The sequence below is a fragment of the Ammodytes marinus genome, assembly GCF_949987685.1.
Source record: "Ammodytes marinus genome assembly, chromosome: 5".
Lineage (NCBI taxonomy): Eukaryota > Metazoa > Chordata > Actinopteri > Uranoscopiformes > Ammodytidae > Ammodytes > Ammodytes marinus.
This window is the reverse complement of record NC_137234.1, coordinates 24,974,057-25,000,465: the sequence shown is the minus strand read 5'-3', so window position 1 is coordinate 25,000,465 and position 26,409 is coordinate 24,974,057. Positions and strand designations below refer to the sequence as shown.

General features: G+C 42.5%; 1 protein-coding gene across 2 annotated transcripts in view; it reads right to left on the bottom strand.

Annotated features, from left to right (window-relative positions):
• Positions 1-26,409, bottom strand: part of cecr2 (CECR2 histone acetyl-lysine reader) — a 39,349-nt gene that overhangs the window by 9,732 nt on the left and 3,208 nt on the right. Inside the window, exons 2-10 of one of the 2 annotated variants that reach the window (XM_080028291.1) lie at positions 10,582-10,676; positions 6,899-7,082; positions 5,814-5,941; positions 5,525-5,611; positions 5,022-5,089; positions 4,706-4,866; positions 1,888-1,977; positions 1,349-1,502; positions 286-415 (exon numbers count right to left, since the gene is read on the bottom strand). In XM_080028291.1, coding sequence (XP_079884417.1) covers positions 286-415; positions 1,349-1,502; positions 1,888-1,977; positions 4,706-4,866; positions 5,022-5,089; positions 5,525-5,611; positions 5,814-5,941; positions 6,899-7,082; positions 10,582-10,676 — 1,097 coding nt within the window. The remainder of the gene's footprint in view (positions 1-285; positions 416-1,348; positions 1,503-1,887; positions 1,978-4,705; positions 4,867-5,021; positions 5,090-5,524; positions 5,612-5,813; positions 5,942-6,898; positions 7,083-10,581; positions 10,677-26,409) is intronic. The other variant, XM_080028292.1, reaches the window with a different exon arrangement.

Sequence of the window (26,409 nt, the reverse complement as noted above, 5' to 3'; positions counted from 1 at the left end):
TATTTGAAAATGGGGCTGCCCTCAGTTGCCCATGCACTGTGTATAGTCTATAGCCTATTTCAGCCTCGTCGGTATCTCGGATTACCTCCCAGATGAACTGATTCAATTATTAAGCTATTAACTATCTACCATTGTTATAAATCCTTAACAAACTGCTAACAAACACTTAACAAATCATTAATAATCATTAATTAAGAGTTTAGTAATGATCTATTAACGAGTTACAACGGATAGTTATTATAAAGTGTTACCGAAATCTTCACTCAAATTTACAAAGCCTCTTACAATTCTTTATTCCTGCGTGTTCTGTGGATAGGAGAAGACGGCTCCAGATTCAGAAGTTCAGGTGGCAGATCCTTTCCCTCAGACAGCAACCAGGCTTTTTCCTCTCGCATCTTCCGCCTCTTTGCTCGCTCTGAGAGAGAAGGAGGAACACAGAGGGCAATTAGATACACAAACAATACAAAAGAACATCAGTCTCCAGGAGCTGCAGAGATACAATGTTTTAATTGCGTTTGAGGCTATTTAGCTACAGTGTAAATTGTTCTGGCTGTCCATTGGAGCTGTCAGGACAGTCAATGAAAACCAGCCAGCCCCCCAGCCCCGTGGATTAAAGAGGTTTGAATGAGGATCCACATATGCAATCCACACACAGAGAGCAGGCCAGGTCCCGCTGTTCCATCTATAATACATTAATGAGGCTCCTCCACTTAAGCCTTGACAGATGACATCAGAGGGAGGGAGAAAAAGTGATCCTGTGATTAAAGGCCCAGAACATTCCCTCGAACAGTCTCTGTGTGTACTATACATAAATCACAAGGCCGCTATGCTGCTGCAGATTTTTGAGCAGTTAAGAGCCGAAACGCAGCACTGAAGATGTGAATGTCTGTCCATGGGTTGCCCTTCACAATCCATTCTATCCTCCACCCTCGAGATGGAAGATGAGTATGAAAGCTCCCTACCTGCCGCTGATGAAAGAGGGTGAAATGTCTGCGGCTCCTTGACATTTGACTTTTGGCACCATGCTTCATTTCAATTTTGTAACCACAAGCACATCTGTAAGGATGCAAGTGTCCTGCGGTACAGTTACTTTAATTTAGGTGAAAAAAGTAAGGGTACTTTTTCCACAAACAGAAGTTGTAAATCATTCCATTTGTGTTTTCCATCCATCTATGTAGCCATCCATCTTACTTATTTTTTCTATTATGCTCCTATTTATTGGGTTTTTATTTTCATTTTGCTGAGCCTTTATTTTTTTGTGTTTTGAGTCTGTACAGCGCTTTGGTCAACTTAGGTTGTTTTGAATGTGTTTGATGAATAATCTTTAACTTGACTTGACTTGACTTACCCTCCGCAGCTTTGATCTTCTCCATCTTTTCTCTCTCTTGGTCTTCCTGTAAAAGCATTTCCTCTTCTCTCCGTTGCTCGGCCAGAAGGACCTGCCTGTCCAGCTCTTCGTCTTTTCTCTTCTCCTCCTCCTCAGACATGGGCTTCAAATTGTCCTGAAAGCAAACACAAAACGCTAGTGAGTATACACTGGAATCATGGAAGGAATGCTTGGAATGAATATCTAGAGACAGAAAGTCCAATATCACCACCAAATCAATCTTGTGCATGCAACACCTGACAGATGTACATTAGCAAATTAGACAACTGGTACACTCCAAAAATCCAATCCAAAAATACTGATAAGAGACATAAACAAACATTGAACCAGAATGTGTTGCAGAAGCTGAACACAATCAAGTTCACAACATTTTGTGAGAAAAAAAAAAAAAAAAAAATTAAGAGGAAAAAAAAACAATACAGATTATGCCTGCAAATCGAACAGACGAGCTACTGCTTCTGTCTTCAATACTATCAAAAGACATGTAAACAAACACAGACCTCCATCTCCCGGTGGATGTATTTGCCAGCGAACTGTTGTGATGTGCGAACAGGGGCCGGGTCCAGGAGCTTCTGTTTCTGCTCACGCTCCTGAAGAAAAGAATATAAGATGAGGTTCAGCTCTGCTTCTTATAACTGTTCAAAGGCACAATCGGGTTTCAAATGGAAATAAAAAGGGAAATCCCGAAATGGAACTTCCCATCACTCCCAATCCAAACGGATTCATTGTTTTTAATAAGCCAAGTAGATAACAACTAAAGTTATTGTTTTTTTCTGAAAATGATTACTTATATTTTAAATCATTATTAATTCCTCATTTTGTATCTTTAATTCTAACTCTTTTTATTTCTGAATCACATATGCGGCTGTGCGCGTTTCTTGTATGGTCAACAAATGACTGAGTCTTCAAGACAGAAAGACAGACCACCACACACGAGCCAACACACTGAGTGGCCCTGGGGTGGAGGGGCAAAGAGTGTATTGAGAGGTCATTGGCTCTACTCTCCCCTCCCCCCACAAGTCACCCTGTCTCTTCTGCTGCCTGCATTCCCCCACCTTTTCCTGGGGGTGACAGCCAAGCTTAGGAAAATACCAATAATACAAATCTAACAGTTTGAGAAATGTACTATACAGTGATAAGACTCCAGATAGCCAAACCTGCATCTTTAGAGCATGATCATTGTATATACATCTATGCACAATCCAAACCTAAATTATACATCAAAGACAGAGGAGGGAAACGCCAGCATACAGAGAGCTCTCAGCAGATCCCTGGAAAGCCCGTCTATATCAGGGACTGGCTGACACTCTGTGCAGCTCATGTCTGAGTTCATCAGGGGAAGCCAGACTGCGAATAACTGTCAGCATAGTGGAGCCAACAGCACTGAGAGGTGTCACACTCAAGGCTTCAGGCCATCTATAAAACAACCATGGGAGGCCTTAAAATACATTAGCAGTTGTGTGAGGCCTGTGTATGTGTGAAGGTGAGAAGGCAAAAGAGGAAGAAAGATGTGGGTGAGGACTGAGAAACAGTAAAAGGAGAGAAAGACAAAGGAGAGAGAGAAAGAAAGAAAGACTGATGTTCAGTATCTGATCTATGGTGCCCTCTGCCCATCTCTGCTGTGTCTCAGAGTGAATCACTAGCGTGTCCTGGGGCCTCCACAATTCCTCTCCATATTACCACAAGCCCTAAATCCCCCTCCTCCATCCAGCACACACACAAAATAGAGTGCCTCTGGTGTCGCCACTTAGGGAGGTCGAGAGAATCCTGCAGCCCAGCAGAGCTGTCATTCAAGAGGCTCCATCCTGCCTCAAGGTGAGCTCCCTCCCTCTCGCCTGCTGTCAGTGCCCCATGAAATGGCTGGTGACAGCAGCCTGAGACAGCAGAGAGAAGGCTTCCAGGAGCTACACACACTGTGTATTTGACATGATTGTATGCCTACGCCCCAAAATAAAGAGATACATTTCTGTAAAGTATATATATATATATATATATGTGCCGTGCCACTGGAGCAGTTTTGGGGTTAAGTCTCTTGCTCAAGGAAACAATGGTAGAAATGTAGGGCACTATAAATCGAACCAGCGACCTCATGGTTAAATGAATACATATTGAAGAAAAGAGCAAACATAAACAGTCTTTAAAGATGCTCCTCTACCGACTGTCCCAAACCAAAGTCAGTCATACTTGGTCTGCTGCTGTTAAATAACAGTCATTTTACAAAACCACCAGGATAGTTCACTAAGCTTCTGCTTTGAGAAAATGAACAAAGCCTTTTGAATGACATTACAGTATATAGTGTGAGTATGAGTGGAACAGCTGAGTGTACAGTTGATGAATGACAAGACAGCAATCATCCACCCACACCCTTTGATAGTTGACTGACTGCTCTGCCAACATCAAACTGCCAGCAGGATTATTTTCTTCACTGCTGATGATGGAGAAAGGCTTGGGGTGTTTCTATAGCAACAGTCGGTGCTGGATATGTATACACATCATGGGAGTGGAAAGAGCCCAACCATGTTGATACAAACACAGCCTTACTTTAGATTTGACTAGCTGTTGCATTCAATGACATGAAATTAATTCCATCAGAAACTAAAGAAGGACATTTGAGTGGGTAGTGTTATTCTGACTTATCCTTGCTATGAACAAGGCAGAGAGAGTATGTCTATTATCTCCCCCGAGGTACTTCAACACACATTCCAAGGATTATATGGTAGACAAATGAGTATGACCCCAAGGAATGGCCAAGCCCAATCAAGCTTGTGCCCTTATTTAACTTAACTAGCATTAGAGCATAGTTCTCTACAGTCAGGCTCAAGTTAAGGGCCCGGGGCAAACTCAATTACCCAGCTGGTGTGCAGAATTAAGGACAAGCACAGACTGGCTTTCGATCACTTCACCTGTCCTGCAGCTGGCCCAACTAAAGCGTAGCAACAACTTCACAGACAATGATCACCTAACACGTTATTCATAATGTGTATCCCCCCCCCCCCCCCCCCCCATACCAACATTGGGGACCTCCAATGTCAGAAATGTTCATATTGTATATGAGAACAGTTAGGATTAAATTATGATTTGTAAAGCTAGTTGATTGATACTGCCATCAACACAGTCAAAAGAGGTCAAATTTGTGAGAGGGGAGAGCGAAAAATTCAACAAGCACTGACATTTAGATGTTAACAGTGGAACATCTGCCATGGCTAGACTCGTTGTTTAAAAGCTGCTATTCAGTCATATTGCCCTGGGGAGTAGCGGACGACATTATGAAACGCTGCAAAGGCGACTAATGGTAGCACTGTCTCTTTGGCATCTGACCTTGTGCTCGATCATGCTGCTGATCTCAGGCAGGAAGTTCTGGCTGATGACACGGTAGAGGTGGCGGTCCTGCGGGGAGGTTTTGTCCTTGATGCTTTCTGCCAGACCGACCCATTGCTCCTCTGTATCACACACAAGGGACCAGGCGCCTCGCTTACGGCCTGGTGGAAGCACAGAAGACACACGTTGGCTCATTGCTGGTAGGGAATTGTGTAGAGACCATTCATTAAGTGAAAGTGGCAGTCGACGGTTAAACATAACAACTCGATGTAGTCGACGTGAAAGGAAATCGGTCATATTAGTGAGACTGTTTCACCTGTGCTAGGGCGCAGATCTTCCAGCCCATTTTCTGTCTTCACTTCTGGGGCTTCACTCTCCACCTCACTGAAAAGTTAAAACACATTGGAGAATTATAGTTCAAAAACTTCCCTACAAAGAGTGATTCAAAGTATAACAGCACTTTTTGAATACATTTCTCTTTCTATTTCCCTTATACTGTATGTCCCAATGGAAAAATTAACCTCAGTGAGGCCGGTATTTATATTCTGTAAATTTCCCCCTGCTGTTAATTTGTTTTAGCTTTCTTACATCCTACAACTTTTAGTTTTACCCATGACTGCACAAACCCCTCCCCAATATCTATACACTCACCAACCACATGGCAAACAGCCATGGCATCTGCTGTGACAGTTAAACGCCTGTTTGCTTTTGACAAAACAAGTACATCTGTGCCACACATGCACAGCTACACATGTCAGCATTTCTCTGCAACACGCTGTTGGCACTGACAACAAACAACAATGTTTTGTATTTCCTCACCTCAGATGAGAGTCTTCTGATTTCTTCTTCTTTGGTGGTCTTCCCCTTTTCTTTTTCTCTGGTAATGTTGGGTCAGAGGTTTCTCTGCTGGGGAAACAACATTATACAAATTATAGCCTTTTGAAGACAGGAGCCCTCTATACTTAACCCTTAACACGCATGTAAACCAGTGTCAACCTATTACCTTACATGTACTAATTGACCACAGGAAAACATGACCAGTGACATAACCTTTATTCCGTCTTGGAGACTGGACGGATAGAGACACACAGTCCAAACTAATGTTTACCTGATCTTCTCCGCTTTCCTCTTGACCGACTGTTCTTTGTACATACGAGTGCCATAGAAGTACCAGTAGAGGGCTCCATTTCCATCCTGCCCAAGCGGTTCCACCCTCAGGCTGTCTGCATCCAGCCCCTGAAGCGGGTTGGGGGTGGGGACATTACAATACTTAAATCATGTGCAGGACTGTGTTTTTAGATCATCAGTCATTACTGGGTGATGTCACTCAGTCCTTTTGATCCTACACCACTGTGAATCATACGAAGAGTACTTTCAGCATCTTGCTGAGTGCATTCATAAATTTAACCTGATAAATTATCTAAATGAAACCTTATCTCATCAGGGATAATATTGGCATGAAATTATGAATTATACAGAGAGTATGGAGATAAATCTGAGGTTCCCTTGTAGGGCTACATTGCTTGTAAATTCAATTGGACAGTGAGTATTCTTTTAGAAATATAAATGTAAATCTACAGGTCACAGTAAATGATCAAATGATTCAAAGAGTGGAAATAATGATGGTGCTTTGAAATCAGCCAACCAGCTTTGCTCAAGTGTTTGTACTCAGGTTATGCTGTATTTTTTGTTTGTTTTAACATCACATTCATGGTTCCTACAGCTTAATGCAAGTTAAATTTAAGACTTTTTAAGACCTTTTTAATGCCACTTGAAATGAAATTTAAGACCAACAGACCAAAGGAAAAATGTATTGTCTCGGTGGTCAGACACCACAGTAACTCTGCTTTCAGCGTAGACGTCATTATCTGTATCTGTTCAACCAACAAAATAATCCATATGTATCTGTATTCGGATATGAAGCCAGAAATGGCCGGGGCTTATATGTCTGATTTTTATTTTTTTTTGCAATTATTGTCCCTTCAGTGCATCAAACTGATTTAATATTGGCATATCATTAATTATGAGATACATTTCTACCTCATACTATACTTTTCATCCGTTTCTTTCTCTCATTATAAGTTATATGAACTGTCTGAGCACCACTAGCCCTTTGACTGGGGGATATAATGAACATTCAGAATCTGAAAAAGAATTGTGGCATGGTTTTAGCTGATCGTCATGCATGTGTACCTTTAGGAGGTCAAAGACATCGGCAGCATCCAGACGGTAGTCGCACAGTCGGTGCAGCAGTTCCACCTGAGTGCGTGGAGGCAGATTCTCAAAGGGGCCCTCGCGCAATGGGTTGGGCTTCCCTTCTTCTAGCTCCCACCGGTAGCTAATGATGTCGTCCAGGTAACTGCTGAATGCCTGGGGCCTACGGAGGCAGAGCAAAGGCAAAGAGTAGAGATAAGAGTGAGAGAGGGCCGGTCCAATAGGTTTCTCAAGACAACATTAACGCATAACGTTTACCAGTGTGAAAACATTTTCAACACTTGACAAAATCTGGTAAAATATCAAAAGACGGACAGGTTGTTTTTGTTGTTGTGATGGTTCATTGTCTGACTGTAACTGTGTGCGGTAGAGTTTAATGTACTGTTTAACCGTTTCAGAAATAGCACATTTCTAGTGTGGATGTTGAATCATTTTTTTTTTTTTATTCCTCCCACCTCAGATGTTCCACTTGTGGAGGAGTATGGCCTCTCCTTTTGCGAGGATCTCAGGTTGGTGTTACTCAGGTCTTTCCTACACGTGACTCGAGTCTTGTGGTTTAATGTACGCTTTGATTTGACGCAATTGCTATTTCCTCAGTTTTGTAATGGATTAATTTAGGCTTATTTACAGTAAAATCTGCCATATAAATAGTGAAGACTTAAAATCTGATAAATAGCAATTTAGTTTGCAAGAAAAGTAAGTGATCGGTGAAAGCCCCTGCATTCATATTAAAGGTTCAATATGTAACTTTAGGTGTGTCAGATTAAGTGAACATTTTCTAAGGTATATCGTCATAACTCAATCAACAAACTTTAATCACATTGGCTCCCTGGAACTCTATTTGAAGTGAGAAAGCTAGCTGAAAAGTTACCATTTCACTGATGTTGTTTACAGTAGCAGGGCCCACAGTTTAGTCAATAAACATTATAGTCGTGCATTTGGTACAGATTCCTAAAAAAAACTACGTTGATTGACAGAGTAATAGTAATACTGAGAGCTAATACTAAGAATTACTAGTAGAGTAATATGTTTTGTAAACTAAATGCAGGCTCTGCAAATGTAAACAAATCCCCCTGCTCTGAAACTACATAGTACACCTTTAAATTATTTGACAAGTTGTTACTAAATCATGAAGTTAAATGTAACATAATATATCAATTACGAATGATCTTTGTTTGAAAACTCTCAGCTGATGCATATTATAACAAATAAAAGAAAACGACAGAAGGGTTCTTTTGGTCCTTTGAGATCCGTCAGTATGAATTAATGTAACCGATTCAATTGCAAATACACATTGTAAAGCCAACACACCATGTTTCTAGATCAACTAGTGTCCTTTTGTAGTGCACAGTTTGGGAAACAAACAGAGTTCAAACTACCATAGTGGCTGGTAAGAGGGAGGAGGTGGGGCTGAAAAAAAAAGTTATTTGAATGGGATTGGGGTTGTATCTCTCCTATGAGTAGGGAGCTGGTAAATAAATGTTGGTTCCGGTTCAGGTCCAGCCGATTAATCTGTACCTTTCAGTTCCAACTCAGATGAACAGAACAAGGGCTTGGGGCAAAGGGGTGGGCATCTATGCAACGGCATAGAGAAAGAGGGACAGAAAGAAATGGCTTATCTTGAAAGAGCAGTGTGCACTTTTCACACAGCTGCAGGCTACCCCCCTCCTTCACCAGCCCATCTCTCTCTCCTACTTTCTATCCCCGACATCCTCCCTTCACCGTCCCTCCCCTCCGTTCCCCCAGCTCCGGCAGAGCGTTTAACACGTGTGGATGAAAAGGGCAGCTCTGTGAAAGGCCAGCGTTGAGCAGCCGCCCCCAGGATGCCAGCGCCTGTCCACTCTAATAAAGCAGGTTGTCCTCCTGTTATACCGGTTGCCTGGGTGGAGAAACTGGATCAGTCCTGGCCCTGTGCTTATCGCTTCACCGGTACCACCACCGTGCCCACTTTCTAATAATGATGGGTGAGAGGAGGGGGTGCGTTTAGAGGGGAAAGCCCCATGGGACATTCAAAAATATACGTGGCTTTGAATAACAACCTCTGCTACAAACTCACTTTGTCCTCTTGTTTGATCACTGGGAAAAGAAAAAGTGTCAGTGGCTATGGTGTTATCCTACATCTCATGAGTAGTGGAGCATTATTTCACCGCATTCACCATATTGTGAGTAAATCGTGACTCCTCAGCGAGTCATTGTACCAGTGACTCAGATTTCCGGCTCTTGGGTGTCATGACTAATTTGAAGTAGATGGAAAGACTGGTTTTATCTTGCCAGCTACAAATTAAAAGATAAAAAGACCTAGATTAGGAGATTAAGACCCAATTCAGCAAGACAAGTCAGTGCAGGTTTACAACTTTAACAATCCACTAACATTCAACTAAAGAGCCTTTCTAATGAATATACAAAGTGAATTGTAAGCTGTTCTTGAACCAATTTCCACCAACAGTCTAAGTGCTACTGTCATTTGAGTTCTAGAAGTAAAAGGTTTTTATTTTCACCTGAATTATTTGCGAAACAAAGATGCCTATAGCTTGGCCCGAAAAAGGAAAAATATCCAGTGAGCAGCATTTGTGTGGACGAAAATGCCTTGTTGATGTCAGAGGAAGATGGGCAGACTGGTTCGAGATGATAGAAAGGCAACAGTAACTCAAATAACCACTCGTTACAACCAGGGTGAACAACATGAAAGCATGGATCCATCCTGCCATGAACCATCAACCATACCATGTTCAAAGTCACTTAAATCCCCTTTCTTACCCATTCTGATGCTCGGTTTGAGGCTTTGAGCTTCATTCAGCAAGTTGTCTTGACAACGTCTATATGCCTAAATGCATTGAGTTGCTGCCATGTGATTGGCTGATTAGCTATTTGTTTTTACAAGCAATTGAACAGGTGTACTTAATAAAGTGGCCAGTGATTGTATGTAACTGAATCAAAACTCCCAGAAAACAATTTGTAGCAACTGGCTCCGTCTTCACACAAATACATAGAGGCGGGTACTACTTTTCAACGCCGATTCTTGTTGGCTATTGTTGGTTGTGGAGAGGACATGCAAGCTCCTTTTGGCATTACTGAGGTGTCAATCAAATGGTAAGGGTATAGCGGAGATTTTGACACCAAGATACTAGTGATGTTTACATGCAAACCTGAGTTATGACAGATAATACGAGGAAAATGAAACACAAATCTTGGGACATAGCAGTCCGTGGACATTTGACTGGATATGATCGTGTGAACCTTTGCCAATGTAACCAAAGGATTTCTGTTCGGATGTTATTGATCTAAAGATTAATATGCAGCTTCAGAGGTCAGTTGCCTCAACTTTGTAAGTGTTAGCTTGTTTTTGGTCGGACAGAGGCGTGGATTGCACTTGCTGCTGTGATCATATCTTGAAATGGTTTGCATCAATTAAATCCCAAGAATCTCAAGTTTCCAACAAAGTATCAAACAAGTACCAACCTAAACATAGCAGTTGTGTGAACAGCCTCATGGTGAATTAAAGAAGCAAAGACCAATAAGCGGTTAAGTACTAAATAAGCACATTAAAAGGTGGAGTCAGCTAATCTGGAGTGTGCTTGTCAGAATAACTTTGTCAAAATCTGTGAATATCTCCTCATGATCTGCTACCTGTCCGTACTGTGTGTGTGCTGATCTATACTTACGAAATGTCATTGCGCTGGTAGCATCCCTGCAACAGACAAGCAATGAGGTCCCCAAGAAAGTCAAAGTCCTGCTCTGAGAGGGCTTTCTCCAGCTCCTAGCATAAAACAAAAGGGGACAGTAGGGTCAATACAGAGGGTTGATAACAGATACAATATCGGTACAAGGGTATTAATTTCCAGGTATAACATAGTACAACATGTTGCCAATGCATTATGAGCAAACCCAAGCGATTCTTGATGTAAGAGTCAATATATGAGAAAATAAAAAGGCAAAAATGCAGCTGTGAGATGATGCAACAAAAGAATAAGACATTCTATAAGTGAGCTTAAGTGTTTGACAGTGTTGGTATCGGTGTAAGGTAAGCCGGCAGAGGTAGACAGCAGGAGGGTGAGTTGGTATTTGCAAGTGGTGTGATTAGGGCTTCTTGGTTTTGCCGGTGGTTGTTTGGCTGGAGCCGAGGTTCAAGTTCAGCCGTGACCCCTCTCTCTCTCCTGCCTGGCATTGTGTTTCAGCCATTGAGGTTTTATGAAGCGGCAGTAACCGGCAGAGCAAACTCTAAAAGACCTGAAAGCACCAAGGAGAGACGGCAGGCAGCAGGGGCCTAGAGCTGCAACACAGCCATGCCATCCACCCACCCCCCTACTCTCCTCTGCTGACCAACCAAGGCACAGCACCCCACACGGCTTCCCAGCATGCACTGCTCTCCCCAATGATACCCAGAGGCTCTGGAGTAGAACAGGAGGGGAATGAGAGAGGGAACAGGAGACAGAGAGGACAGAAATGCAAATGAAAAGTGCTCCATCAGCCAAGTGTCCATTTCACTTAACGCCCCCTTTCGTGGGATGCAAAGCAGGCAGTCCCTCCAGGCTGAAGCCAAAGCATAATAGTTCTTCAGAAAAAGAACATGACTGTCCCTGACCACTCCTTTACCCCTCCTGGTCCTTGCTCTCACACTGACAACAGATCCAAAACTATTTCATTGTGTCACTCTTCCTCACTCTCATAAACATTTACTAAAGGTACTACTGCAGGCGAGAGGGAAAGGAAAAAGTCCAACATGATCTCAAGGACGAGGAGGTAGGCCTACATGTAATGACTGTTAGCTCACTCGCCTGTCCTCAGTCTCTCTCTCTAGAGGAATTATGTTGAGCCGAGGGGTGACCAAAGGTCAGCATGCACACCTCCCGGCCTCAGAGAACGACGGAAGCCAGGAGCCAACAAGTGAGCGCAATGAAAAACAGAGTGGGGGGGGGGGGGGGGGGGGGCAGACAGGAGGTTGAGAAAGAAGTTGAAAAACAGGATAAGGTAAAATGTTTCTGCTTGAGGTTAGAAAAGGAAAGTATGAAGGAAAGCTCAAGACAGCCCGTTTGTGCCTCAAGCTACTCTATAATACAAAATAAAAATCAGCTATGTCTCCTGACTCACAGGAAGAACACTTCATTAAGTTTTATGAGCGTGTTCTTATGACCAATTTGCAAGCGTGCAGGTCAATGTGTTTGCAGTGTCAAATGAGACAATATAACAATAAGACTTAAACAGGGGAAACTGAGGTTACATAATTCTTATTTTTATTTATTATTCTTCCGGACAATTACACACAATTTTCTCTTTGACATATTCATACATATTACTTTGTGTTATCGTCCGAAGGGTGGCAGGAGAAGCCAAAGGCTTAACAGGTCCCGCCCCCACTGCCATCAGATTCAGATACACAGCTACTGATACAGATAAAACAGTTTTTTTTTAAGAAGATGCAGTCCAATACACAGACAATTTTAGGTCTCCTTATTCATAGACAGTGTACAACAGACATTCTTTCCATTTTCCTCTCTGCCTGTGACAATGCAGATAGTGATGTGGCAATAATAATAATAATAATAATAATAATAATAATAATAATAATAATAATAATAATAATAATAATAATAATAATAATAATAATAATAATAATAATAATAATAATAATAATAATAATAATAATAATAATAATAATAATAATAATAATAATAGGTGCAAGTTAGGGACGAGAGCAAACCAGATGACATTATGTCTTATAAGAGCAGGGCATATCATCTGCCAGACACAATATCCGTTTTGCCATGTTAGGATGCATGACATGACAACAAAAAGACTGTTTATGTTGGCTAACTAATTACTTCCTGTCAAACAATAGCTCAGCAAATGGCTGAAATGTTTGTGCCTCCATACAGTCAAACGAGAGAAGCTATTTACTAGTATGTTGTGGCAACGCTGCCGAATATCGATAATTTAAAGCCGGAGCAAGAACAAGCTTTTCTGAGTTTTGTTGGTTTCCGGCCGGTCCCGGCGCAAGACATACGTCACGACCAAACACTATGCGATTGGTTATGGCATTTCGGGAGAGGCACTTGGCAGATCCAAGTGAGTGAACGTTTGTCAATTGAGCAGTTCCAGACCTTCTGTACAAATGAAATGAAGCACGTCTGGTAGAACCAGGCTACTGCTGTACTGTTACTTGATGACAACCTGAAAAGTTTGGCAATCAGCTGGTTCTTCATCTCACATTCCGAGAACTACATTGAACAATACGAAAAACACACTCTGGATAAGGACATCCTGCACTGGAAAGTTAAGAGATAACAGAAGCACTGTTGCCTACCTAATGTGAGAGAATTCAGCATGCACCTGATCCTGCTTTTCTAGGACAATGTTATTCTGCAGTTATCCTTCAATCTTGAACCTTTACTTGGCATTCCTTAAGTGTGATGCTGCGTAGTGTACATCATCAACACGGGAGGTTGCAGATCTTTGACAACAACAAAAAAATACCTTAAGGTTTAAACATTTCTTCTGAGAGCACACATGTGTTGGTCTGCTTACATAGGTATGCTCTGCCACGGAACTGTCACAGCCATAAGCTCTGGTCAATTAAAGGTGGAGGATACCATTTAATTTTCAAGCTTGTTGATATTTGATCTCCGCCGACAGACGCAACCTTGTCTTGGCTACAGCAGTCGTCACTAACCACCGTCCCAATAGCATTGTTGTTTTAACTAATGTCAGACACGATGCCTGGAACCGATTGGTTGGAGAAGTGTTGATGGGCTTACTTCCGTTGTTTACAGAGCCACACACGGAGCCGGGCGCTGTGTATAAATAAACGACTGGCATTTTTTCAGCACACACGCGATACGGACATGCAGGGAACGGTGAGTGGATATTTGCTGATTTTCACAACATGTGTTTTGATGCCAAGTTGTCTTTGGAATCTCCAAAACAAAGTACAGCACAAGGACACACACTAGGCTACACATAGCATACAATTAAAAATGTTTTAAATACACAACACACAACAGTGCAAATGGAGAGGTAGCAGCAAATAAGGTATAGAAATAATATCAGATGAGATAAAATATGTATCTGTCTGTAAAAGCCCATGCGAATACAATGCTGAGAAATGTTGTCACACACTCCTATCCACTTCCTGGTCCCCTGTCAGGCAGCCTCTGGGCCGGAGTGAGCCCATCCATCAGAGACAGTCTGTTCTTTGATCACACTTTGAGAAGGCTGGGGGCCGTGGCCGGGGGAGAAGAGTGAAGAGTTGAGTACAGCACAGCCAAGTGGAGCGTTTGCTACAGCCCCGGGATTAACACCATCCTGCTCCACCTTTGAAGTGCCACACGGCATCTCGGATAGCACAGGCAAGGGGAATTAATGTGGTGTGTGTGCCCTTTCTTCAGCCAACCATCCAGCCAATCCCTCTGTGGCCTGCTGCTCACAACACACACTGTGATGACGGGCCGCAAGAGACACTGAGCTGCAGCTGGACATGTCCTGTGGGAACCTTTCCCCTGTATTAGCACACACACACACACACACACACACACACACACACACACACACACACACACACACACACACACACACACACACACACACACACACACACACACACACACACACACACACACACACACACACACACACACACACACACACACACACACACACACACACACACACACACACACACACACACACACACACACACACACACACAGTAGTGGGCAATAATACAACCCACAACCTTTGGCAAATACAGTCCACAACAACGGACAAAAACACACTTTTACCAACATTTGTCCATGCACGTGTCTCAACAGAATAAACACAGTGCAGTACTTTGGCTGCTCCGCATTAATGATCAATGGGACTTATAGATAAGAGAGCTGGATAAGTGTTAAGCTATAACGAGTATAAATCATGGACCTAAACTGTCAGATTTATCACTGAGCTACTGCAGTGAACAAAGCAGGCCATTCGCATTCACACAGCGGGACAAAGATTGGTGGGTGAGTCAAGGCTTAGTCAAAAAGGTGTGTCATCACCACAGCTCCTCTGTAGGCCTCCGCTCCCAATCAGCAGTTTACCCTGGAGGTATTTGCCACTTCTCTATCACAACTCCCCTGCTGTTTTTCTCTCTGCTTCTCTTACTGGTATTACCTCTTATTGCCATCTCTTCCACACCCTTTTCTTTTCCTCCCCCCTGTCCTGCTGCCCAGTGTCCATGAGGGCCTCTGAGGCATTTTATTATTCCCCTGACAACACCTTCGCTCCACTCTCCATCCCACTCTTTTCCTCTCTCTGGCTTCGTTATCTCTTCTCCCTTCATACAGTGCCCCCACTCCTGCTTTTAAGTTGCTCAGGACAGCACGGACTCAGAGTCTTTATAGCAAAGGAGAACGTGATTATTCTCCCAAAAATATATATTGACATGGTGGGGAAAACAACATTCACTCAAAACAAGTGTCTAAAGTACCGTCATATCCATCTATTCAAAATAATAGAATAGTGTGCAAAAAGTAACACAGTAGTGTCAACACAGTTTCCTTTCTCACAAGGGCCCGTCACAACCAATGTACCTCCACTATGAAGAACATTCTAGAATCTTCCCAGCAAAAAGGTAGCTTTGGTCATTGGCACAAGCAATGTCTTTTTCCTAATTTTAGCCCTTTGTGATAATTGCCACACACACACACACACACACACACACACACACACACACACACACACACACACACACACACACACACACACACACACACACACACACACACACACACACACACACACACACACACACACACACACACACACACACACACACACACACACACACACACACACACACACACACACACACACACACACACACACACACACACACACACACACTATGTTGTATCGGCGTGACATCAGAGCCCACACGTGTATCTGCTATAAGTATGGTTTAACCCCTTAACAAAAAGTACAAACTACCTTTAAACTTTATGTAATGTGATGGACATGAAAGAATGATTTTCTTTCCAGTTATGCTGAGCTGTAATTGCTGAAGACTTGGGGAATGGGGACACATTTTCACTGCGCCAATCAGATGTAGCCTACCAGAAAATAATGTAAAGAAGGGCATGAGGATGTTTTGCTTAAGTGATCAATAAATAATAATCAATAATGCTATGTTGTTGGAATGGAGAGATAATGCCTTAAAAAAATTGTTTTCATAGGCTCCTTAATGTCTGGTCGGGGTCTATGTTGATACTTAACTCAGAGCAAAAAGACAGTAACGTCGCACATTTATGTTTTTATTCATTTATCTCAACTGATATCGCCATAGCAATATTCAACAAGGTTATTGCATTTAGCATGTTTTCCTGATATCGTGCAGCCCTAACGTACAGTATACATCGTACAATCGCACTAAACATTCATACTTGATTTTTCGTTGCATTATTCAGCATTTGCCGCAGTTTGCGACACATGCCCTGGTTTAAACTTAGCATTGAGTAAACCATAGTTTAAACATGCAGCATGGCTCCCTCAGAGAGGAGTTTGTCATTGCAATGCGATAAAACTATATGACATAAGAAGTGTTCATTTTTCTTGGATAGGATCGGAATTATTGACGGGAAAACGTGCCGATGTCTGACATCAGGACACTTTTGCCACTTCAAGTGTACGCGCTGGTTAATTCAGAACATAATTGATTGTAAATGGGAATATAAACTGATGCGTGGTGAAACACCTTATTTTGATTATGGTCTTAACCAGAACAAAGACCTTAGATCGGAATATGCTGTTCATGTAAACAATGTCTCTGATCCAGACACATCTGTGTCTTTTCCAGACTTCATCTGCCCCACACATATTCTCTGCTAAAGGTGACAACCAGAGCTTAACCTGTGAGAGCTGGTTAACCTGCATAAAGCAAAAATTTACAGCAAAGAGTTAAATGAGGCAAAAACTAAAGATGAGCCTCCTCTTCACAAATCAACAGAGAGAAAGAGAGAACCAGGCTTTCAAGACATCAAGGCTTAACTGACTTCAAGGCTGTACTGAGCATCTGCATCTGAAGATTAAAAGTGAAATGTGCTTTTCTCAGTGGACACTAATGGCTCCATCATGTGTCGCGGGTCATATCTGTAGAGAGAGAAAAACTGAGATAAAATTGGTGTGTGTATGTGTGTGACACACACCAATGTGTCTCTGTGCAAGTAACACAGAGACACAGGGTCGTGATAAGAAAGAGCAGCAGTGTTTGTATCAGCAGCTCCAAGGTTGTGGCAGATCAACAGAGCCTGTCGTATCAGGGGGTTGGCCTCTCTGGCTATGCTCTCAGCAGACACTTTCCATGCCACTGCCGTTAACAGCTCCTTCGGGGTCTATATCACCAACAGTTGGAGGACGTGTGCACATGCTAGCTGGAGGGGGAAGGGAGGCCTGTTTGTTGTGTAAAGGCTCCTCTATCTTCCTCTCTCTTGCTTCTTTCTTTATCCTTCCTCCCCCAACTCCCCTCCCACTTTCATCTCACACATGGTTCCTCCAGGAGCCATCATCTGACAACACCCTCCTCCTCCTCCTCCCCCACAAGTAACCACCTCCTGCCACATGACACAAACGCACACACGGCCATAACACTACAGGAAAACGCCCTCGCATCCTCAGGATGTAGCGTTCATCTGATAATCAGGGGAAAGCATCAACATCTTTGGGTGGCTGGCTGCCTTGTTTGCTGATTCTGCCTGAATAGTTCGCCTTTACAACATCTTTTGTTCAATCCAGAGTGAAAAGGTGTGTCCTCCGTCCACACCTGCCTTTTCAAACAAATGACTGCCCCCAGGCGAGAACACAATTTGATTGTGAAAATACTTGTAAAGGAAGAACAACTACAGGTTGTTCCAAATGAGCTTCAACACCATGTGGGATCGTGTGACTAAATATAGCCAATACACTACACAACTGTGAGGTCAGTTTCAACTTTCGTATTAGTTTTATTAGCGTCAATGTCAGAGCCAGGTGGGACAGGTGGCCGGGCTTTATGAAGGGGTGGTGGAGGAGAGCCTGTGAGGGGGGAGAGAGGGACATGATGGAAACCCTTTGCCTATGCCTAGTTCACTGGCAGTGGGAGATGGGAGGCCACCCAGCGCCTCTCATACTTCCAATGTGAGCTCTTTGAAAACCACATCATCAACTCCCCTATATAAATGGAGCTTCCTGGTTCAGCTGACATCCCAGTGGGCACATTTTCTACATAAACATGGATCTACATATACGTACAGGCACAAGGGAGGAGTCCTAAATGTAGAAACCAGCCAGGCAGATGGCTCGCAGCCTTGGAGTTAAAACATACTTACAGAGGAACTGCCACTTTGAAAGGAAAGGAAAGTCCCTAAACTAAAGTAGTGACAAGAACAATTTAAATTCTGAAATGGCACACTGAGAACTGAAGTGTATCGCTTTCCAAATATAAGGGACACTTTGGAGAAACTGCTCAGATTGTGACATTTAATTGTAAATATTCATATTGTGGACTTAGCAGTATCTTGCTTTCTATGTCTCTATGATAATTGAATGCAACAATATACCAAAGGAAATTCCTTCTGTGAGAAAATGTATTTTCTCATTCTGATAATGTTGATGGATCATGTGGTACCAGTGCAGCAACACTGACTTGTTGTTAGTGATCCATATCTGTGCTTGCCATTGCTAAACCAGTATTAGTGACTTATACACATTTGTTAGGTTTTGTTGACTTTAGTTCCTTGAAGTCAGTCTTGCCATGTGACAAGGTTTTCACAAACAACAGCGCTATTTAGCTCCCTTCTTTGTAGTGCATTACTTTTAGTCCACATCCGAGTGTGATTGTTGTGTTCACACCTGCCCAAAGGAACCAGACCAAGGGGGTACACTCTCCAGAGTTCCATTCAACCAAACTAAAAAGGACCAGGCTCAACATTACAGTAACATTACATGGCACAGTGGTGTGTTGGCCAATCATATTCAAGAACAAATTTTAGGTAGATTATTTCCATTCAGTGGCAAATGCATTATTTGTTGTCACCTTGAATTGATCAAGGTAAGTTTTACCATTAGACTCTATTGGGATCTATTACTCAGACCGGCTTTTTAAGATTGTAATTCTTCATGTGACCAGTAACCGAAAACACATACCCTTACTAAATGCAAACCATTGCTTTTGTTTAGTTTCTTTAACACAACACTGTTTTTGGTCTTAACGCCCCCTCAGGCCTAACATTTCCAAATGATGGTGTCACAGGTGGGTCTGACAGTTACAGCAACAGGTGAGGACTAGCTTACTTTTGCTAGCAGTAGTAAATATTTTGAAAACAAAAGGAACTATGTTGAGGCTTTGAGCAGTCTGTGTGGCAAACAGGCCCTCCATATAGTCAACCAAGTGTGTGTCAGTCTGCTCCCTCTTAAGCCCCAAAGTTCTACTCCCCTCCCGTGTGCCTGTTCTCAGACAACTATCAAATCAGCAATCAAATGCTGTAAAATAATTTTAAAAAAATCTAACTGTGTTTGCCCACTCCGTTTCCTATAGGAAAAAACACCAATATGTTCCAGGAACATTTTTACCCACCGGATGAGCCCCAGTTTGAAGTAGTCATCACTTTTTCTAGCACTCGTCTCATCCCAGCTTCAGACGCAATGGCATGGAGAAAGCAACAGTGGAGGGATGCCGCCCCAGACTGGAGACAGAGAGAGGGAACCATGGGGAGCTGCAACAATGGAGCTGGCTGAAACAAACCCCGGTGTATATGCCCCCTCTATCTCCCCCTCTGTGCACACACTCCCCATGTGAAACCATCTGATGGGTAATGCTGCTCTCACTTGTCAATCACAACTGGGGGAGGGGCAGCAGCAGCAGCCCACTACTAAGCCACTTTCTCAACGCAAACATGGAAAGTATTAAAAAGGTTCCTGATCTTCGATTGGGTAGTCTCAGGTGCTGTTTATACGAAAACACGAAACGGTGCATCCGCGAAAATACTTTCACGGATGCACTATATCATTTACTTGAAAACAGCAAACGCAGGCAATGAAACCGCAAAGTTCTGAGATCAACTCCCAGGGAGGAAACTTTGGAAAACACAACTGTTTTGGTATCTTGTAAACTGCGAAACCATTTCCCCAAGTAACGCTGACGTCACGGCTCCACTTCACACATGCGTAGTCTATAACATTTGCTGTCAAAATACCCACACCCCGAGTTATAAAGTTAGAAGACAACATAACATGCACGGTGTCTCCGCGGCACCATCACTGTGATCAGCGGAGAGTGTCGTGCAGGGCTCAAATATAACACTCGCCAATTTAGTCTAAGCGATTAGCAAGTTATTGAGACCACCCGCCACTTTGGCTTGGGAAAGATTTGTGCTCTGCCGGTTTGAAAACCACTGTACTAGGCTAAGTGTCACCGCTGACTATTGGCTTGGCATGCCTACTTCAGCGATTTCGGCCCGTTTCCTCTGAAAAAATGTGTACGAGTGAAGATTTAAAATAAATTGCGTCTGAACGGGTTAACTTTTGAAACCAAAAACAGGAAAACTGTCACGTTTTCACCGTGTAGGCCCCTCAGAGTGTGACAAAGTTTTGAAGGCTTTATGTAGCCTGATCTGGGGGTTTAGGGGGGTGTCAAAGGTTGGTGTCTGGGACGCTGTAAGAAGGGCTGAGCAGGGGATGTGTCAGTGGGTGGGACTGATGGAAAGAAAGGGAAAGAGATGCGAGGGATGAGTGAACAGTGCAGATCTGGGATGAAAATGGATCATTGTTGTTGTGTGGGGGGCACTAATCTCCTCCCTGAAATTGAACAATGAGGTCTAGCTGCAAGGTTGAAGGTAAACATATTATCAGCGATTTTAGATCATCAATTACTGATCCCTACTGATAATAGGGCAGGGATCAGAGCAAACAATCCCTTGGTTGTGGTGAAAAGATGTTATGAAAAGGAAACTTCACTGCTTGCTTTTGATAGTGATATCTTGTCACATCTTCACAGTTATAAATAATCCACACAAAAATAAAGAATCAGACAGTTTGCGCCTGTCTCTGAAGTTGGGCCATGTTGGAACAACACTTAGGAATTGATCCAACTCCCCTTTTTTCTTTCTAGACAACAATAAGGACATGCTCACTGGCAGCCTGCTCTCGCTTATTTACCAGATCTAATAGGACCTAATCTTCTTTTACAATCACACTGGGGGCTTTGGAAAACAGTAGCCCCCTCCCCAAAACGGCTGCAGCAGCAGCAGCTAGCACCCAGTCAGAATGGAGACCCTCCACCCTTCAGGGGGAAGGGAAATAAAGAAGCACCATCTGGGGTTTAGTCATGGTGATGCCAGGGGCTGGGGCTCAGGGAAAGGGAGGCTGCTAAGGCTCGAGAAGGGGATGGGGTAGAGGGAGTCCTGCTAATGGGTATGGGGTAGTGGGACAAGTGATGGCAATGAGGATTGGGGCCCGGCCTACAGAGAGATAGACAGGCGGCTGGTCCTTGGAGAGGTGTGGCTGTAGATTAAGCTGGGATGCAGGAGTAGCAAATGATGAGAGTGAAAACATTTCACAGTCCACTCCACTTACTAACGTGAGCAGAAACAAGCATAAAAGCGTGCACAGAGATCTTCACGGCTCGCCCTAACAGGTGTGGTCAATACGTCTAGCTGATTAGACATTAAGTCAGGTTTGTTTCGAAACAAACTTGGGTTCATTGGCAAGAACACAACAAACACACGTACCATGCACACCAGACAAGCGTACCAAGACCTTGTTGAAGAGGTGATCTTGTTATGCTTCTCAACAAACTCTGTCTGTATGTGGTGAGAACATGAGCAGATTGAGTCCAACCCTTCTGTAGGAAGCATTGTGTAACAAGCTCCTGTAGCTCCTTCATGTGCTTATGGGAAATCTTGTATCCCGTATCTACGAGTTACGAGCATATGAACGGCCCTCCAAAGACGTAATTAAGGGAAATTTCAATGATATACCCGAGTTGCCGACTTGTAACGTTTGCATGACGTTGCAGGTCGCAAAAACAGCTGGTAACGGGAGATAAGTGTAAACGATTGACAATCAAAAAGAATAGGCTAACCCCATCCACTGTAACAACAGAAACGAGGACAACACACCGCTAGTTAAACGTCAGTTAGGCCTACACACCGGAATCTGCGCATTTAATGCTCTACATTTTGTCGCTGAAACACAAATGAGCTCTGTAGCAGATTTTGGTGATGAAAATCATTAGTCTGTTTGTTTATTTCTGACCACCAGAGCAGTTGAATGCAGCATGTAATATGGGATGAGGAAGACAATGTACTTCCTGTAGTTTCTTTTTGTAGTTTGTGAGTTGAGAGTTTCTGCAGTTCAGGAATTATGTTATTGCATCCGCCCTAGACACATCTGACCAATCATTGACAAGAACGTTCTCATGAGACTTTTATTGGGCATTTAAAAGAGAACTGAAACTGATGAAGAACGAAACAATGTATCATTCTGGCATCTGGTGCAAACAAGAAGCGGGCTAGAAGCAGGCTATCAAGTGAGAAGTGCCCTGAGCTGCTGCTTTGTTGGGAATAATGAGATTAATCACCTAGGAATAGGAAAGTGAGGGCTCGGTCAATCAAGGACACGTCTGCACAAAAAAAGAACATCTTGAGAAGTCAAGGTTTATCAGGCAACATAATATACCTATTGCATGTGACTTGAAACCTTTTATGACATGATTTGAACAATACCGGAGTAGAAGAAGGCCTTCTATAACCGATCAATGACTCTTTTGAAATTTAAGGGTTAGGCCATGCCCAAAACCTATCTTTAAAGTTTTCCATATTTGAAACCTAAAATGTGTGATCATATCAATCGCAGACAGACAGACAGACAGACAGAGGGTAGGCTACTACAGCACAATTTACAAAGAAAAACATTAAGGTTGTTAATCTTTAAGCAAGTGTAAAATGTGTATTTTTAACATGCTGATGTGTGTACACATACCAATATTAAAATCTTAGATTAGCAAACAGTCATTAGGAAACTTTTACAGGAAAAGTGAGAACTACGACTAGCTCAACCTGCAGGAAAAGTCCAAGGATCGCTTAAGTCAAGAGGACATTCAACAGTTGCTAAGATATTTCAGTCTGGATGTAAGTTGTGGACCAACGAACAGACACAGCGTCATTGCAATCCGTAGAGCCACATCACTAGTCACAGTCAGAACACTGTTATGGAGGCTTTCACAGTGCACTTTGAAGAAATACAAAGAGCTTTGTTTGTAATGTGATCAGGGAAAAAAAATAATTACAAACAAAAGTCAAATCTCAAGGCTTATAAATGCCCTATGCATGTCACTAAGCTCATTTTTAGTTTAATAATGAAAATCTCTAAAGCGGAGGCCAAATTTAGTCACAACAGGGATGAAGACAGGCAGCTGATGAAGATACATGGAATAAATGCATGACAATGTGCCAAACAGGCTGCCAGCAGAGCATGGAGAGGGAAAATGACAGGGACAGCGGCCCTTGGCATTAGGGGACATGTCTGGCAAAAAAGGGGACTAGCATGTTGACCCTATGCCTCCTTCCTGCAAATCCTTTTCTTGCTCTTCCATACTAATGTGCTTTTCTTCCTCGCTCATTCGACTCGCTTGTACACACACACACACACACACACACACACACACACGAAAGTGGAAACCAGCGACAGTGAAGTGTATCAGCCAAGGAACAATGTGCAAGGGCCTGTTCTGTAAGGCTAGTCAAGGAGTTTGAGGGGGGTCTCCATTATCACTGACCAGAACCATAGAAAGAAAAGAGCTGACCCCAAAAGCACCACAACAGTATCTTACTGAATGACTCAGTTTGTCAATACCTTGGTAGCAGTGTCGCGCTGTACCAAACAGTGTGGTCTCAACCTTGGCATTCATTACAAAAGTCTCCTTTGTGACAAAAAGAAGCAGGTGGTTCTGTGATACTATTACAGTAAAGTCAGTTAAGTCAAGTTGGTTGTCTCTGCCATCCTTAGTTCTGCATATTATACCCCAGTGTGCGCAGAAAGAAGAAACACAAAAACATTCTCTACTTAAGTTCTTAATATTACAATACATTTTAGAGCTGTTGAAGTATTATCCATGCAGGAGTATAGGTTTTGTTTCAACATTGGGGACAGACATAAGCAGGGGTCGAGGGGTCCTTCCTCAGAAAATATTAAATATTGACCACTTAATTTCATGCATTTTGGTTAAATTGTATGGACGAATTTGTACCTTTTTCTTGCATTAATCTATTAATGTAAAGGGAAAAACATTCCGGTACCCCGCAATCAAATGAAATATAATACAGTAAGGCTCTCAGGTATTCTGTATTGCTTCCAAATATGTATTATCCTGTATTTTTTTTAAACTTTCTGCACATTAACGAATCAAGTGTTTTGGGATGTTTTTGTTAGGAATCATGTCACAATGCTTATTTCTGTGCACACCAGTGTTAACTAACATGACAGTCTGAGTTACATTTGGTAATTAATGCTAAGCCAACAATGGAAATCATGAAAAGGGGGCACTATTAGCTAGCTAGCTGTTAATTAATGTTAGGTAAGGCAAATGTAAGCTATAACGAGCAGATGTTAGCAGCTAGTTAGTTAAACATAAGTTAGTTACTTAAGTCAAAAGTTAGAAACTACATCATTTTAACATTCATCTTATGAACTTGACCAAATCTAACTCAGACAACTGAAGGTAAGACATTGAATTGTATTGGGCTAAAGAAGCTACCTATTTACACTGTCTGCATTACCTTGCGCAACGCCAGGCAAAAGCTCCTGCAGCGCTAGCTGCAGCTCAGAAAGTTTAGAAGGTTAAGTACGGTCCAAATAAAAGGGGTGTGAAATCTTTGAGAAATATAAAGTTAGAGGTAAGGATGACATGACATCCATGTTTTGAGCCCTTGAACTGTTATTTTACCCCTTTGGGAAGGAGTTTGACTTCCATATTTTTTTTGGAGGAGGGAAAAGTTTACCTTTTATAAATATTGAGGGGGAAGTATTCCCTGCATCCATCTACGTCTATGTACCCATGCACCCTTCTCACTCATCTCCCAAAACCAAATTAGGTTAAACATACAATGAATGCAAATATAGATCTGCAGAGTTGGCCGAGACCCTCAGCAGCCACAACATTGACCCCTGCTGTCTATGATATAGGGACAGGCTGGCCAAGACTGGTACAAAGATGACAGCAGCCAATATAAGACACTGTGAACAAAGGGCTAATGTGGGAGAATGTTGACACGAAAGCCCAGGACAGAGTGAAATCACTCGATACCCCACACTCTGTCATGACCAATGACAGTCACTTCCTGCCCCCCTATCCACCCCTGATTCTTGGGTAATTCTACCTATACATCCACAGATAGGATTGCAACTGGAGCTGACTGACATCACCCACCCATGCTTACGCAAGCACAGCCCAAAGCATCTAAATAAGTGGATGACAAAGGAAAGTAACTTCCAGTTTAAATAGTTTTGGCAGCTTTTAATTTACCCTATTATTTGACAATATAATAAGTATCAATTCTCACCAACCCTACAAGTTAAGGCACAAGTAAAAGAGAGTCATGCCACAGTGCTACACTCATGACTGCCCAGGCCAGCTTGTCTTGTTTCTGGTATGTGGCATTAAGCAAAACAAACAAGTCTGTCTGACAGTTCCCTTTAATTTCTAGTACTCAGAAAGTAAACGTGTTGGATCAGTTGAATCAAATGTTCAGTCTCTGGAACAGGCAATTGCTGACTACTGTTAGACAGTACTGGAGTACCAGAAGTTATAGTTTAGTATGCAAAGCCACAGAGCAGCAAGACGTGTACATGTGACACTGAAGTGATGCATTCCAACATGTAAAAAGACAAGACAGTAAAGATAGAAATGCAATAAATAAATAAACAAAAAAGTACTTAAAGTGCAACTAAGTGTTAATAGGGTGGTAGTATGGCGGTAGTAAACATTATTTGTTTATTAAGTGTGCTTATGTCTGTGGGAAAGAAACTTTAACCTAAAAAAAGACAGGATTATGTCAGCATGCCTTAATATCATATCTAAAGCGCCTTGATTTCAGAGTCTTCTTGGTGTCGTGTCTACAGTGTAGAAGACAGAAGGTCGGTGGTCTGCATCACCTGTTATCACTTCCTAACTCCAACATCTGTCCAAAAGCCTGCTTTACACACCAAATGGCAAGGTGCCCACAGGTGTAAAAGCAGAGCTTCAAGCACTCTGCTCACAGATATAAGCTGATCAATCAGACCCTCTTTAAATTAATACATGTTTCTGAATTCCACTACCTGCCGATTCTAAACGTACACACCAGGAAAATGGTTATTAAACCTGCAGTGTGTAGAATTTTGGGTTTTATTTCCTAGCAGACTTTGTAGAAAATAATTATAATATCCATAAGTACATTTAATTTAGTGCATAATAGCTGAAGAAAATGTTTGGAATTATTTTTTTCCCC